Source organism: Cavia porcellus, unplaced genomic scaffold, assembly GCF_034190915.1.
Source record: "Cavia porcellus strain 051 isolate PalLab524CR breed Dunkin Hartley unplaced genomic scaffold, mCavPor4.1 scaffold_1, whole genome shotgun sequence".
Lineage (NCBI taxonomy): Eukaryota > Metazoa > Chordata > Mammalia > Rodentia > Caviidae > Cavia > Cavia porcellus.
The window spans coordinates 16,794,993-16,808,372 of NW_026947484.1; the positions used below are offsets into that span (position 1 = coordinate 16,794,993).

Here is a 13,380-nt window from a genome sequence, read left to right on the forward strand (position 1 = left end):
GGATGTGTGGGGACTGGCCGGGCAGACAGCGCAGGCAAGGCATGGAGGCCCACAAAGGCTTTGCGGCCCTGGACTGCTGTACATTGCTCTCTGAAGACTGGAAAAGTGGCATTTACATCTAGGGCATTAGTTTCTTTATCTGTGAGTTAGAAATGATAAAAGTAATTTTTTGTAGTGATAAATGGCATTTTTGGAGCTAATGGGTACTAGAGTTCATGGGGAGAAAGAGGAGAAACAAAGGAAGAGAAAGAAGAGAGAGAGAGAGAGAGAGAGAGAAAAGAAGCAGCCCTGATTTGTTCCTTTTGCAGTTGACCATGGTATACCGAGAGGGCATTTAGGGGCTCACAAGGTTCTTGAAAAGGTAGCTCTCAGGCAGCTGGACCAGCAGGCCGCGGTGCTTCCCCTGGGTCCACACTTACTTTCTTTGAGCTTCTCTTCACTTAGTGTCACTTTCATGCCGAGAATGACTGCCACAAGAAACACTGCCTGTTGTTCACAGGAGGCTGGGGAAGGGGCAAGAAAGGCTGTTTCTCACATCATGGAGAAAAGATTCAGGTTTCCTTGTCTCTGAGCCAGAAGGGAGCTGAGGGTTTGTGAGTTCTGGCATGTGAGGGTAAGTTTATAGCTGGGGATGGGTCAGTTCCACTCAGGTGACGTAGAGGGAGATGCTGGATCCTGTGAAGCGGGAAGAGGGAGAGACCCAACAGGAACTGCGGCTACTTCTGCCAGTCAGCTACTTGCACAAGGCCTAGACACAGCCGGGGCAGGAGCAGTTATACCTCATTGCCAGGGAAATGCAAAATTCTGGGGAAACAATCACCGGAGAATTGATCTCCCTTGCTGGGCATGGTGGTGCACACCTGTAATCCCAACACTCAGGAGGCTGGTGAGGCAGGAGGATGATTGTAAATTCGAGACGAGTCTGGGCTATAAAATGAGCTCAAGGCCAACCTGAACTGTATAGTGAGACCTTGTCTCAAAACAACAAAAATAAATACAATAAAAAAAAAAAGAAATGAAAACTGGTCTCCCTTTATCAAATGCCAATTCTTATTTAAAGAGAAATGACTGTTTCTAACATCATGGCCCTTTATATCAGGGAAAAGTTTTATGTGTCAGTTGTGGTCTTCACTTCAGATACTTTATAAACATCCCAGACCTGATTCAGGAAGCCGCAATTTGTAACTCCTGTTGATACAAATGAGAATGTGTTTGCTCCCACAAGTTCCTTACCATTTTAAGGGAGAAAAAAGATGAACTCAATTAAACCTTAACTGAATGGCAAATGAGGTAGCGATTTTATTATGTCATTCACAAGATAATGCAAAAGCAAGAACCTGTAGGCCAATTAGCCCTCCGAGAGACTCTAATATTCCAATAATATTTCCACAGAAATAAATTCCGAGCAATTTAAAGACAAACTCTATTAATTGCAGAGTTCACCTGTCCATGTTAAAAACTGTTGCACATGGGTGTCGTCTTGCCTTTTTTCTATCTAGTACTTCTTGAACTTCTTTGCAACTTTCCAGCCCCTTACATTTGCCTCTGGCTGTTTTTAAATTATGCTAATTGAAAGAGGGGAAAATGCTGGTAATGGAACAAAATGGGACGCTGTTTCTTATAGCATCTGGTGCAATCCGAGCCATTTAAAAGTGCATCTTTTGGAATAGAGATATGAATAAGCAATGCCAGCCTGATTACAAACACCATGGGTCTCATTAGAATACGTCAATCTGATTGCTAGGTAGTGATACACTGCAGATTAGTAGGCTATAATTGCCTCTTACATATTATGGGTATAATATATAGTTTCTCTGGGTGGATGTTTCAGCCACTTTCTCTCATGACTATCTTTTCCAGCTCTACACAAAGCAATGTCTGTATTCTATGAATTTGATTTTAGCTGGGTTTTTGGGTCCTAGCTTTATTTCCCTCCAAGTATTCATCAAGTTTTCTACATCAATGCTGTAAACAAAGAATTATATCCAGGGTGATTGCCAGAAATAAGATATGTCAGTGGTCTATTACCAACTCAACTGGGAACAAGCAGTGGCCCAAGGCATTTCCTCTGAAGAGGGGTAAAATAACCAAGCCCAAAGCCCACTACACAGCTACAAGTCCTAATTAGGTTGTTGATTTAAGTGTATGGTACATTTTTTCATTGTCAAAATCCATTTGGATCTTTACTGTGACTGGAAGAAGTCAGACATCTAGCCCAGGTCGTGACTTTGGATTTGCAACCTCCAGTAAAGGCTGCAAAATCAGTACTTTGCAGTAGTGCAGTCTCTTCAGCCCTGGCCCCACATGCCACATATTCTCTCCCCAACCAATAGGCAGCCACTAGAGCACCGCAGGAAAAGCACCCATCTCCAGGCAGCTGCCAGCCAGGTAAGCGTTCGGTTTATGCTCCAGGACCTGCTGGGATGCACAGGCAGGTCCAGCAGGCTTGGGCTCCTCTTGTGTTGACCCTGAGCTCTGTGCCACATGAGATGCATCTCATTGTCTTTTCTAGCTTTTCATATGAAATCCCCAAAATGTGTTTCCAAGTAAAGTCATCCTACAGAAGTGTTAAAAGGGTTTCGTTTTCAAATATAGTTGCAAAAGGCTAGGTTAATGTAGCAAAATTGGTTTCTTTACTACAGAACTCCTCAGAGCCTTCCATATGCCAGTGTCCTTCATGAATCTTCATTATCACTATGTATTTCTTCACTGTAGAACCCTCCCCACCTTAAGTCTTATACCTCCTGAATGACACTCAGCAGTATCTTACCAACCTGATGTTTTACCTAAACACCTACTCCCTATTGTGCTGTTGGAAAACACCACTCACTCATGATGCCCACATAAATATGTTTCCCTCCAGCACAGCAGTTTTCCGTAGAATTAAGTTGATTTCCCAAAAGGTCCTGATGTGACAAGAAATATATATTCCCATTTTAAAGATGAGTAAACTGAGTTTCAGGGAGTCTAACTGATTTGTCCAGGATGACACAATTGGAAAGAAACATTACATCATGCACAGCCTCTGCCTCAGTTAATTTTCCTCTTGTCTTAGAACCCATCTCTTGTTTCTGCTCAGCTAATGACTAGCCTGTGTCTGACACAGTCCGTCATCAAAGTGAAGAATAGTATTTGAGAAGTGCTGTTTGTGGCTTTTATGCTTAGAACATGGAAATGATAATTAAAGAAAATCGCTACCTCTCCCTGGTTATCTATCAGATGGCAGTATCTTAGCTGTAATAGATTGCACTCTGCTTTTAGCGAAAAGTAGAATGTGGAGATTAATTCCCATAAAACACAGTGTGTTAGATGAACACTGCACTGGAGTTATCATTTGTTCCATTAGAGCTTACCAAAATTAATCAACAAGACAAATTGGTGAAAAAGAAGTCACCTGGCAAAGAGGACCGGCAAGCAGTGTCCAGAGATGCTGTGGTGGCAGCCCTGCCATCCACTGGGACAGACCCACCTGACAAATTGTTTAATAAGACAGGTGGAGCAATTTGTGCTCATCATACAGTCAGGGCTGTGCAGAGTGTGGGGCAAGCTGTCCACCTCCAGCTGCTTGTGTTTAAATCCCAACTCTATTATCAGAGTGACCTTGGATTATTTTCTATCTCCTCTTTTCCTCCATAAAATGGGGATAGTGTTCTTTTCTATGTGTTTCTGTAGACTGTTATAAATGGTAAATGAAATCAAAGCCTGAAGCTTGGGCTCTAATTCCTACGAAATTCCTCAGGAGAGGGCTTTAGGGTCTTACCCATCTGAAATTGGCCAAAGGGGTAAAGTGGTCTGGTTTTGCTTGCTTGCTTATTTATTTATTTATGTCTTCTTTGAGCCAAGGTTCCACTGTATGGTTCAGGCTGGCCTTGAACTTTGTAGCCCAGCCTGGCCTCGAACGAGCAGAGATTCTCCTGCCTCAGCCTCACGAGTGCTTGAGATTAGAGGCATGTGCCACCATACCTGGCTTTGCACTTTTATTACAAAGGGAAAAATAACTTACTGAATTTCTTGCCTGGGATAAAAGTGTATTCTACATTCACTTATGTGTCCCTCCTCGTAGGGAGGCTAAATAACAAACGCAATTTAAACCTTAAAAGCCAGGTACGTTAGTAGACAAACAGAAGACTATGGCTAGAGAACAGATAGAGATGATTTTGCAGAACTGAAAATGTAATCTCTAGAGCACCTGGATATCCTAAGATGAGAATCTAAGCGTTCCAGCACACTTCGGCAATGTTCGTGCTTCTCTTTTGCAAACAGTCAGTGGACACATTCATGGGATCTCAAGAGTCAAAGCAACAGTCTCAGTGCCTCTTTGTGTGTATTTAAGGTGACATTTCCCAGCCCCTAGATCTTGAGTTTGGCCAGAGAGGTGTTCTGTGCAGTGACACGGGAGGCAGAAACAAAATCCCCTTTCAAGCATGGCCAGACTGCTCTCGTATACATCTTGTTCCCATTCCGTGGTGACCTTTGTCACACAGTAAGCATAGAAGATCACAGAGGAAAAGAACTCAGATCTATCGGTCACTGCTTAGAAGAGTGAACATCCTCCGGACAGTCATTAGGCTGTGATGTGAGCTAAACATAAGTGCTCAGTTGGTCAACCACTGAGAATAAGGAGTTACTGTATTACAGACAGCAGCTCGCGTCTGTTTCCCCAAATAATAAAAGATTTCACATTCTGGTACAAACTGAATTCAATCTCAAAATTATTGATAAGATTACAGGTGGCAATTTTGACACCATTTGAAGAGCTCTTTCTAGAAAATGGAGGGAAAAAAACACATCGGCTGACTTTTTGTCTTGCTAACTAGCGGGGCGGGGGGGAGGGGGTGGTGGTGGCAATCTCAAGCTGAATCCCAAATGTGCTGCCACCTACCTAAATATTAATAGTGCTGATTCTAGCTCTGTAAAATAATGACAAAATAACCTAACATGACCCAAATTCTGAAACTCTTTTCATTTCGTTACCCATGACTTACAATGTTGCTGGTAATACCGAAGGGCATGCCTCTGCTCTGAAACAAGTTGGTGTCAGGACTGTGGCTAGTGTGCTGGAAGTCTGCAGCCTGACTTTCAGTTAACAAGGACTTGGCCAATTAGTCATTTATTTAATAATATAGTATCACGAGGGCAGTGCCCATCCCTAAGACTGTAGTTTTAATTTGATGAAGTATTTATGAAACACCCCCATCAAATGCACATGTGAATGTAATCATCAAACTGCATTTGCAGTTTTAGGGAATCTCTTGGATCCCCTGGAACAGCAATGAATGCCCAAGAATCCATGCATCCTAAGTTATGAGTCCCTGGTAAGATGTGGACCTGACCTTTAGGGTCATCCACAAAGATGTAAGAGAATAAAAAAGGGGAGATGTTAGAGAGTTATACTATCCAAAAGCTACTGACAATAGTTTCCAGTTGTTGAGTTTTGGCTAGATGCTAGACACCTTGCTAAACTATGTACTATATTAATCTTTACAAAAGCTTTTGGTGTTGTAATTACCATGGTACAAACAAGGAAATGAACAAAGAGAAGATTCTTGCACTAGACTGCACAGTTAGTAAGCAGAAGAGCCTGAATCCAATCGAAGTCCTTGGTCCTAATTACAATGGAATATAGCACCTTAAAAATCAGATTTTCTAAAGCATTATTCTCAACGGTGAGACTTAGAAGCCAATATCTGACTCACACATTGTATAATGTTATCATACTGTATCCCATAAACAAGTGTAATGAAAATAAATAGAAAAATAAGCCAATGCTTTCTGTCCACCATTAAATATGCTTCATTAGAATTTAAGAATTTGGAGCCAGGGTTTTAGTTCAATGGCACAGGCACCTGCCTGGCAAATGTGAGGTCATGAGTTTGATTCCAGTACAAAAAAAAAGAATTTAAGATTTTGCTTTAAGTTATAACCAATAATTAATTTTGAGAAAGCATATATAGCACATACAGAGCAAAAATCACTGAAAACAAGTAACCAGATTTCAGGTTTGTATACAGCAACTACTTTATTATTTTCAAATGCAAACTCTTTGCATTTAGTTTGCTATTTTACAATTTTACAAACTAGGTATAAAAGACCATAAATAAATGACATAAGTTATGTGTACCTAAAGTTCATGAAGGAAAGAAAAATACCTTGAAGAATTAAAAACAAAATAGAAAATCTATGCCTAACGTAAAAGATCACTCAAATTTTGGAACATGTATGAACCAAGCAATGTTTTGCTAACTTCTTTTTCAGTATGAACTAAATTATAATATGCCTTATACATTCTAATTTTAAACAGTCCTTGCATATTCCAACATACTTGGAGTGATACAAAAAAATAAATGCACTCTTCAGTGTGTATCAACGCTTGATGTTGTTTGGACAATGTTAAAGAAGTGAAAATATTGCTTCTAGAACTCTCCTTTACTGGTCAGAAGTGTCTTTAGACAAATACTGAGGCTATACAAGTGTATGGATTAATACACATATCCTTCAGATTGAAGACCAAGTCTCACCACACACTTGATAGCAGTGCAGTGAGAACAACCTTTCTTCAGTGTAACTTTTTAAACACACCAGAACATTTCATTTATAAGATTGCCAAAAATAACTCGGAGCCTGCAGACACACAGTGAAGCTACTTGATTTGGTGCTAGGGAACAGCTTCATGCTGCTTAATAGAAGGTCTGAGCATGATTGTAGCATCCAAGCTCACTAAGTCTGTGCTCGCTCATGGGCTAGACACAGACCAGGAAGTTGGTCTCCTACCCTTACCTCTGGGACAGATGATCTGCTCAGAGATCCAATCTCATTTTTATACATATTTTTCAGGCATCAATGCATAGGCACATCCCTCTAAAAATATATTAAGGGCCCCAAAAAGGGGTGAATTAACTTTGTCACTCTGGCATAGCTATGAGAATACAATGCCACACACCCTGTCAGAATGCAATAAATATTTATTGACGATTTTTTTCTACTTACTCAACAATAATATGGTTCAGAATCTTTTTCTTCCACTTTTCCCTGATTTGATGTTATAGCTTATATAAACGGCCACAGTTCCTGTGGCGTAGGATAAGCAAGGTAGCCACTCAGATTGTGTAAAAGGGCAGTGTGTTGGCTGGAGTTTGGTATCATACCCTATCACCACTGAATCTTTACACCAGAACTCAAGATTCTTGAAGACTGATGCACCTTGAGGCAAGAGGAGCTAGCTGCACATCCTTTACTCTAGAATTTTCCATGCAATTTGGGAACCTGATATTGCTTGAGACCATTTGATCCCAATTGCAACTACACTAATCTCAAGAGTCACTGGCATGTATTTTTGTGTGACACTGGGAGACAAAGTATTAATCTGGACACATCATCTCAAAGCTGACACACATCTGCGTTCATCTCCAAAGTATACGAATTGCATATATTTGTTCGCATTCAACAAGTCCATTTATGCAGGGAACAAGGCTACTTGTACTCCATTTGCGATTACCAGACAGATTCCTTCCCCTTCCTCTCTCCAGCAAGGAACTTGTGAGCCAGATGAAATCAGTCCGTATTTCTGGTTTTGATGATGGGCTGTCACCTGAATGGGTTTATATTCTAAAGTTATTCCACCATAAAGGTGCAAATGCCTCTGTCTGAAGCTGTAGAATTACTCCTTAAGGTTAGCGTGGCAGCTAAAAAAACACACTTCCGGGACATTTCACATCTCCAAGTCCTTTCCAAGGGGACGAGCATGCTCTCCAAGCCCACTGTATCATATGGTTCTTATCTTGGAACTGGTAGGAAACCATAACATTTTAGATGTAGCATTCCACAACATTCACAGGCAGTCTGAAGCATGAGGTTACACACATACTCACACTCACACACACACCCAACTATGCACACGCAGGCACACACACACACCTATGTACACTCGTCAAAAGAGATAGTCAGCTCATATTTAGTCTAGGAAAAAATATATTTATATCACTGCAATGGCACACCCTGGGTAAAATGTTACTTCAGCAATGCATACCAAAGGCAGCTCATGAGAACTGGCTTTGTTCTGTGTGGCGGCACCCGAACTGGTGTCCATGGTAAAACCTGTGGCCCCGGGTCACTCGCTGCCACACTGACGCAGCAGCGGCATACAGGAGTGAGATATGGAAATACGTATAAATAAAACCACGAGGAATCTGGGAGCAAGGACTCTGCGGAGCTGGAGCTGGTGCCGTGAGACAGTACTTCCTCCACGCAATCGGAGAACAGACGCTGAGCTTGAATTCTGCTGACTTCCCTGGGAAATGGGGTCCTACAGTCACACATTTCTCCTCTTCAGGTAAAGGTGTTATTTCATCTGTGTCTTTGCCCCCAGTCAGTGTCACAGAAGCAGAAGAAACACGTTTGGAAGGAACTGAGGGGGGTGTGTTCTGTTTTCTTTAAAGGGCTTTGTAATCGACAGGAAGGGCTGTGAGCTGAGATAGCAGAATCGACTCCCTGCAGAGAAAAGAACAAGACTTTAGACACAACATAGGCCAGTACTAACAGCCTGTGACCCACCAACACTGGGAGAAAGAATACAGATTTATAGGAGGTAATGGGGCCCCATGAAGGTAGTTTAAGGAGATCCTGAATCCTGACTTTCTTCCTCTGAAAAAATAATAATCCACCAATTGTCACACATAATGACTGAATATCACAAACCAAGGAATAAAAAGACAGGCACTGATGTTTTCCTTGAAAATAAAGGCACTTCTAAAGAGCCAGATCATTTATTTAGTAAAAAGTCCATCTGCCCTGCAAGCTATCCGAGAAGAGAGAAGCTGGGGCCAGGGGCATGGTGACCATGAGGTGCTATTGGAAGTCTCAGACCTCCAGGCTCCTTCAGAACCCCAAGAATGCACCAACCACACTCTAGAATTCTAGACACTAGGCTAGAACCAGACAAAGCAAGCCCAAAGCACCATCATGGCTCTTCGTAATCCTTTAATTTGTCAAATCACCAATTCAAACTAACAGAAGAGCTTTTCCAGACACTGTGACAAGACTGCTCCGTGGACCACACTTCCTACTACAGAGACTGTGTTTAGCAGCTCTGCAGAATGTACTGCAGAAATTAAGACTAAAATGCACCTTTACGGATGACTGTGCTTATTTTGTCCAATCATTTGTTTGATGGATGTGCATGTCTATTGTGCAAAAAGGAATAAATAAATTTTCTTCTTTGAGTTACATGACCATGATTAAACACTGTAGTCTATCTGGAGAGGCAGGAGTAAAGTATTCTTACAAATGATTCATTCAGAAATCAGTTTTTAAAACTGAAAATTATAAACGTGGGTTAGGGTGTAGTTATCAATATCTTCAGAAGGTAATTGTTTTCTTCCTTTGCAGGGCAGTTTTATTTGTAATTTATGTGAAGAAAAAGTAGAACATGAGTTTGACCTTAAAGATCGGTAATTAGAGCGTGTGGGTAGGCACCATATATGATATATGATTTAGAGTATGTATAGATACTGGGGATTGAACCTACATCCTTGACACTGAGCTGTATTCCCAGCCAGTTCTTTCCATTATTTCTTAATTTGAAACAGGGACTTGCTAATTCCTTAAAGCGCCCAGGTTGGGTTTTAGCTTGGGATTTTCCTGCTTCAGCTTCTACATTCTGTGATTACAGGCATACCCAGCAGGTGAACTTTCATAAACAGAATCTGTCTTTTTCTACTAGAAATTCCACTCTTAGAGAAAACAATGGTCTCAAAGACATTTGTCTGTTTTCAATCTGCCAACCCCCTTCCTGACTTATTTACAATAATAAGTGAGGGTTTTGTGGAGTTGTCGTCTTTGTGGAAATGACTGGGTATCTGACATGTAGGACTTTCTATCTAGCTGGTGCTAGAATAAGAGGTGAGATAAATAAGCCTCTCTCCTTTGAATTCAGACAACTCCCTTACCTTTGGGAATTTCTTGAACAAAGACCAAACAGTCTGTGGTCATGTGTTGAGGGGAATTCATTGTTACTAAATAAACAAAGGGTGGCACTTTTGAAGCAGCCATAAAGACATCAAAATAGCTTCACCATCCAGTTCACTGCAATGGAGTTGTACTTACTCATTCTGCTGCCTTTTCAATTTTAAAATAGCAATTTCCTAAGTTTCTAGGGTAACCATGCATGTTAACCCTTTAGCAGTAATTTGATATGACTACCACTTTTGTATAGATAAACATTTAGCCCCACTGCCCATAAATGCATTTAAACCAAAGATCTTTATCTGAAGGCCTTCCACTATGGAAGAGTACTTTATCCCACACTCCAGCATGAGCAGGAAAGCATCCAGGGTCACTGGAATGACAGCAGACAGAGGACTGCCCTTTCTTCCAGGGAGCTCCCACAAGAGCACTCCCTGCACACATGCAGTACCATCATGTACCGGGAAGCACATTATTAGAAGGTATCATTATCTCTCATTTACGGGAGGAACTAAGTTCTGGAGAAAAGTGGGGGTGAATTTCTCAGGGCCAACATCTCAGGTGGTTTTAGAATCCATAGCTGTCCCGATGCCAGAGTCTGCTCCCACGCCCTGAGAGTGATGGGACATTCACGGGACATTCCTAGTGTTCTTGCGTCTCTTCTAAACTTCAGGGAGGTAGAAGCAATAGTAAATACTTCTACTGTGGCTGGTTATTATTTTAGGTTCTTGCAAAGATTTTTGATTTCCTGTTTTGTTTGTTTTGGTCCTTTCATTGACACCAACGGTTAAAATTAAGATTCAAATTGCAACCCTTCAATGACGTAAGAGTTCATTCATATTTTACCTTCTTTTCAGTCCTCGCTTACTTATTTCTTTACAGAGATGCTGGGATACTTTAGAATCAGCACATACTCTCTTTAGAAGAGTTCTGCTTTTAATATGGTGTGTTCAATGTTTAGAAAACTAAGAAGGCAAAACTCTAACTATTCAGTATCTGCAGGGGCAAGGTAGCAGTCTATTTTAATGTATCATTCTGTACATAAGCATCCTTATGGAATTAAAGGCTTTTTTAAATTAAAATACTCCACAGCTTTGTTGAAAAAAAAAAACATTTTCTAAAAGTAAACAAACAAACAAATCTAAAGAAAAACAAACAAAAAACAACCAAAACCCAAAAAGCTCCACCTATGTTTGTCAACTTTTAATAGAAAATTCTAGAACTCATAGACTTCAACAAAAGGGGTGATAAAACAAAAATTGTTGTAGCAGCTTTAAAAACAAATTTTACAATCCTTCCAAACAGAAAAGCTTTCTCAACTTAGGTTGAAAAAAAAAAGATTTCTCCTAACTGTCATGATTTGACAGCATCAAATTTAACATTCTTGGCATTAACAGAGCAAAGGATAAAACTGAGAGGGAACTAAAAGGCCAATAGAGATCAGCCAAACTGTTGTTTAAAAGTAATAAAAATAGGGGCTGGGGATTTAGCTCAGTGGCATAAGCGCCTGCATTATAAGCAGGCAGTCGTGAGTTCGATCCTGGTACCGATAAAAACGAAAAAAAAAGACAAAAAAAAAAAAAAAAGTAATAAAAATGGATTTTTAAAAAAATTTAAAATTCTCCCAGTGCAAAGTTGGGTCCCTTGCATCTAAGAACCAACAAAACCACCTGTTTTAGGAAGCAAGTCATAAAATAGAAGCATTTAAAGCTGCTAATGAACTGACAAATAAAAGCATTCATTCTCTAGTAGGTTACTCTCTGCTAAAAAGGAAGTCAGGGTGTCACATCTTCCACTGACAGCCTGGTAAATACTTCTTAGCTGTGCATGTTTGGGACAATGACTTCTGGAACAGGACAAAAATGAGACCAATGGAAAAGACGTCCCAGCATTTCTTCAATGATGCAAACTCTCCAAAGAAAGAAGTATGTGAGCTAACAGAGAAAAAGGTCCTTAACGTTACCATCAGGTATCATATGATACCACCTGTTGGTACCAAAGGACCAGAACTCTTTGTGAGGGAAGGTACAGCTAGAGATGCCCAGGAACCACCCTTCTGAGCTTGACCTCAGCTTGTATAGTTTGTTTTACTTCCTCCTAGAAGAACATCAGGGGAACCATACTGTTATTTGTTGTTCTTTTCTATTCTCAGGAAAGACCTGAACTCCTGAAAAAAAAAAAAAAAAAAAAAAAAAAAAAAAAAAAAAAAAAAAAAACCCTTAACACTACCTGGTAGACCTAAACAAATACTTGCTAGTCAGTGTTTCAAATGTGATCGTTTACACAGACACACACACGAGTTTTTGCTGGAGAAAATGTCATTGTTGATTCTTTCAGCTTACCTTATAGATCTAGGGTTGCTTCTTTAAAGGAGGGGAGTGTGAAAGTGTCCTATTCCAGATTGTCACAGCCCTTTATCCATAAGATAGTTATGATAAGTTTGCAGGGTCCACAAATAAGACTTTATATGGCACAGTCTCGGGCCCAAAGAAACAGACTTCCTTTGTCCAGTTCGGGGTTCTGGGGCTTGGCTTCTGTGTTGTTTTTAATCCTCTTTCCTGTTCTTTCCAGCCCCCTTATGTCAGCAGAATCCACCAGGTGCCGGGGACATCAAAGAAGCTAGACCCATGGGCTTTTCCACCATCTCTTCTTCCTTGCTGTGATCAGGTCCTAACAGCTACAACTGAGTCCTTCACAGCCGTTCCTGGGCAGGGTCTTCGCTCCAGTGAAGGGAAATGACTGTAATTTATGCCACAAACAAAACACTAGGGTTGTAATTCCAAACAGAAGAAGGATCAAGTATCCCCGAGAAGCTCAGTGTCTGCCAGCAAATACAGCATGGAAACTCAGAGGCGGAGTTCTATTTATATAGGTACATGTATTTTACAGACTGGCGATACTTAGGTACTTCCGGGAAACCGTTTGTTCCAGGTCTAATTCCAATGACCGGCTGTCATTTCTGTAAAGCCCCACAGATTCAGCGATCCGTACACCAAGCAATCCCGCAGATATTTTTCCTTTAATTTCAGAGGGCGGAGACGAAGTAAAAAAAGTGCAGTTCTTCAATTAAAGTGCATGGATGAGGTAAACTAATTTCAAGAGTTTTGAGTTTGTTCAGTACTGGCTCAGACAGGAACCATTCTGCCGTGCAGCTGCTGCACCTGGCTTCGCATTGCCTGGACGCTGCTCAAAATCTTATTCTGGTGTGTGATGGCCGTGATGCCAATTCTCGCCAGGTCACTGTGTGTGGAGTGACAAAGAAGAGGGAGACAAAAAGTCACGAGGACTGAGAATCTCTTTCTCTAGACTTAACACAGACACACACTTGAATCAGGCACAATTAACACAGCGCAAGACACGTGTGTTTAAATGTTTAATGCAACAATGTAGGTGCTTTCTCCAGGCTGTGTAAAAATGTAC

At 40.9% G+C, this 13,380-nt stretch overlaps 1 protein-coding gene across 2 annotated transcripts in view; it reads right to left on the reverse strand.

Moving 5' to 3' along the window:
• Window positions 1-7,950: 7,950 nt before the first annotated feature.
• Window positions 7,951-13,380, reverse strand: part of Epha4 (EPH receptor A4) — a 132,303-nt gene continuing 126,873 nt past the window's right edge. For both annotated transcript variants that reach the window (XM_005001035.4, XM_003463990.5), the window contains exons 17-18: window positions 12,303-13,200; window positions 7,951-8,487 (exon numbers count right to left, since the gene is read on the reverse strand). In XM_005001035.4, the coding sequence (XP_005001092.1) occupies window positions 13,086-13,200 (115 nt within the window). In that variant the 3' untranslated portion in view covers window positions 7,951-8,487; window positions 12,303-13,085. The remainder of the gene's footprint in view (window positions 8,488-12,302; window positions 13,201-13,380) is intronic.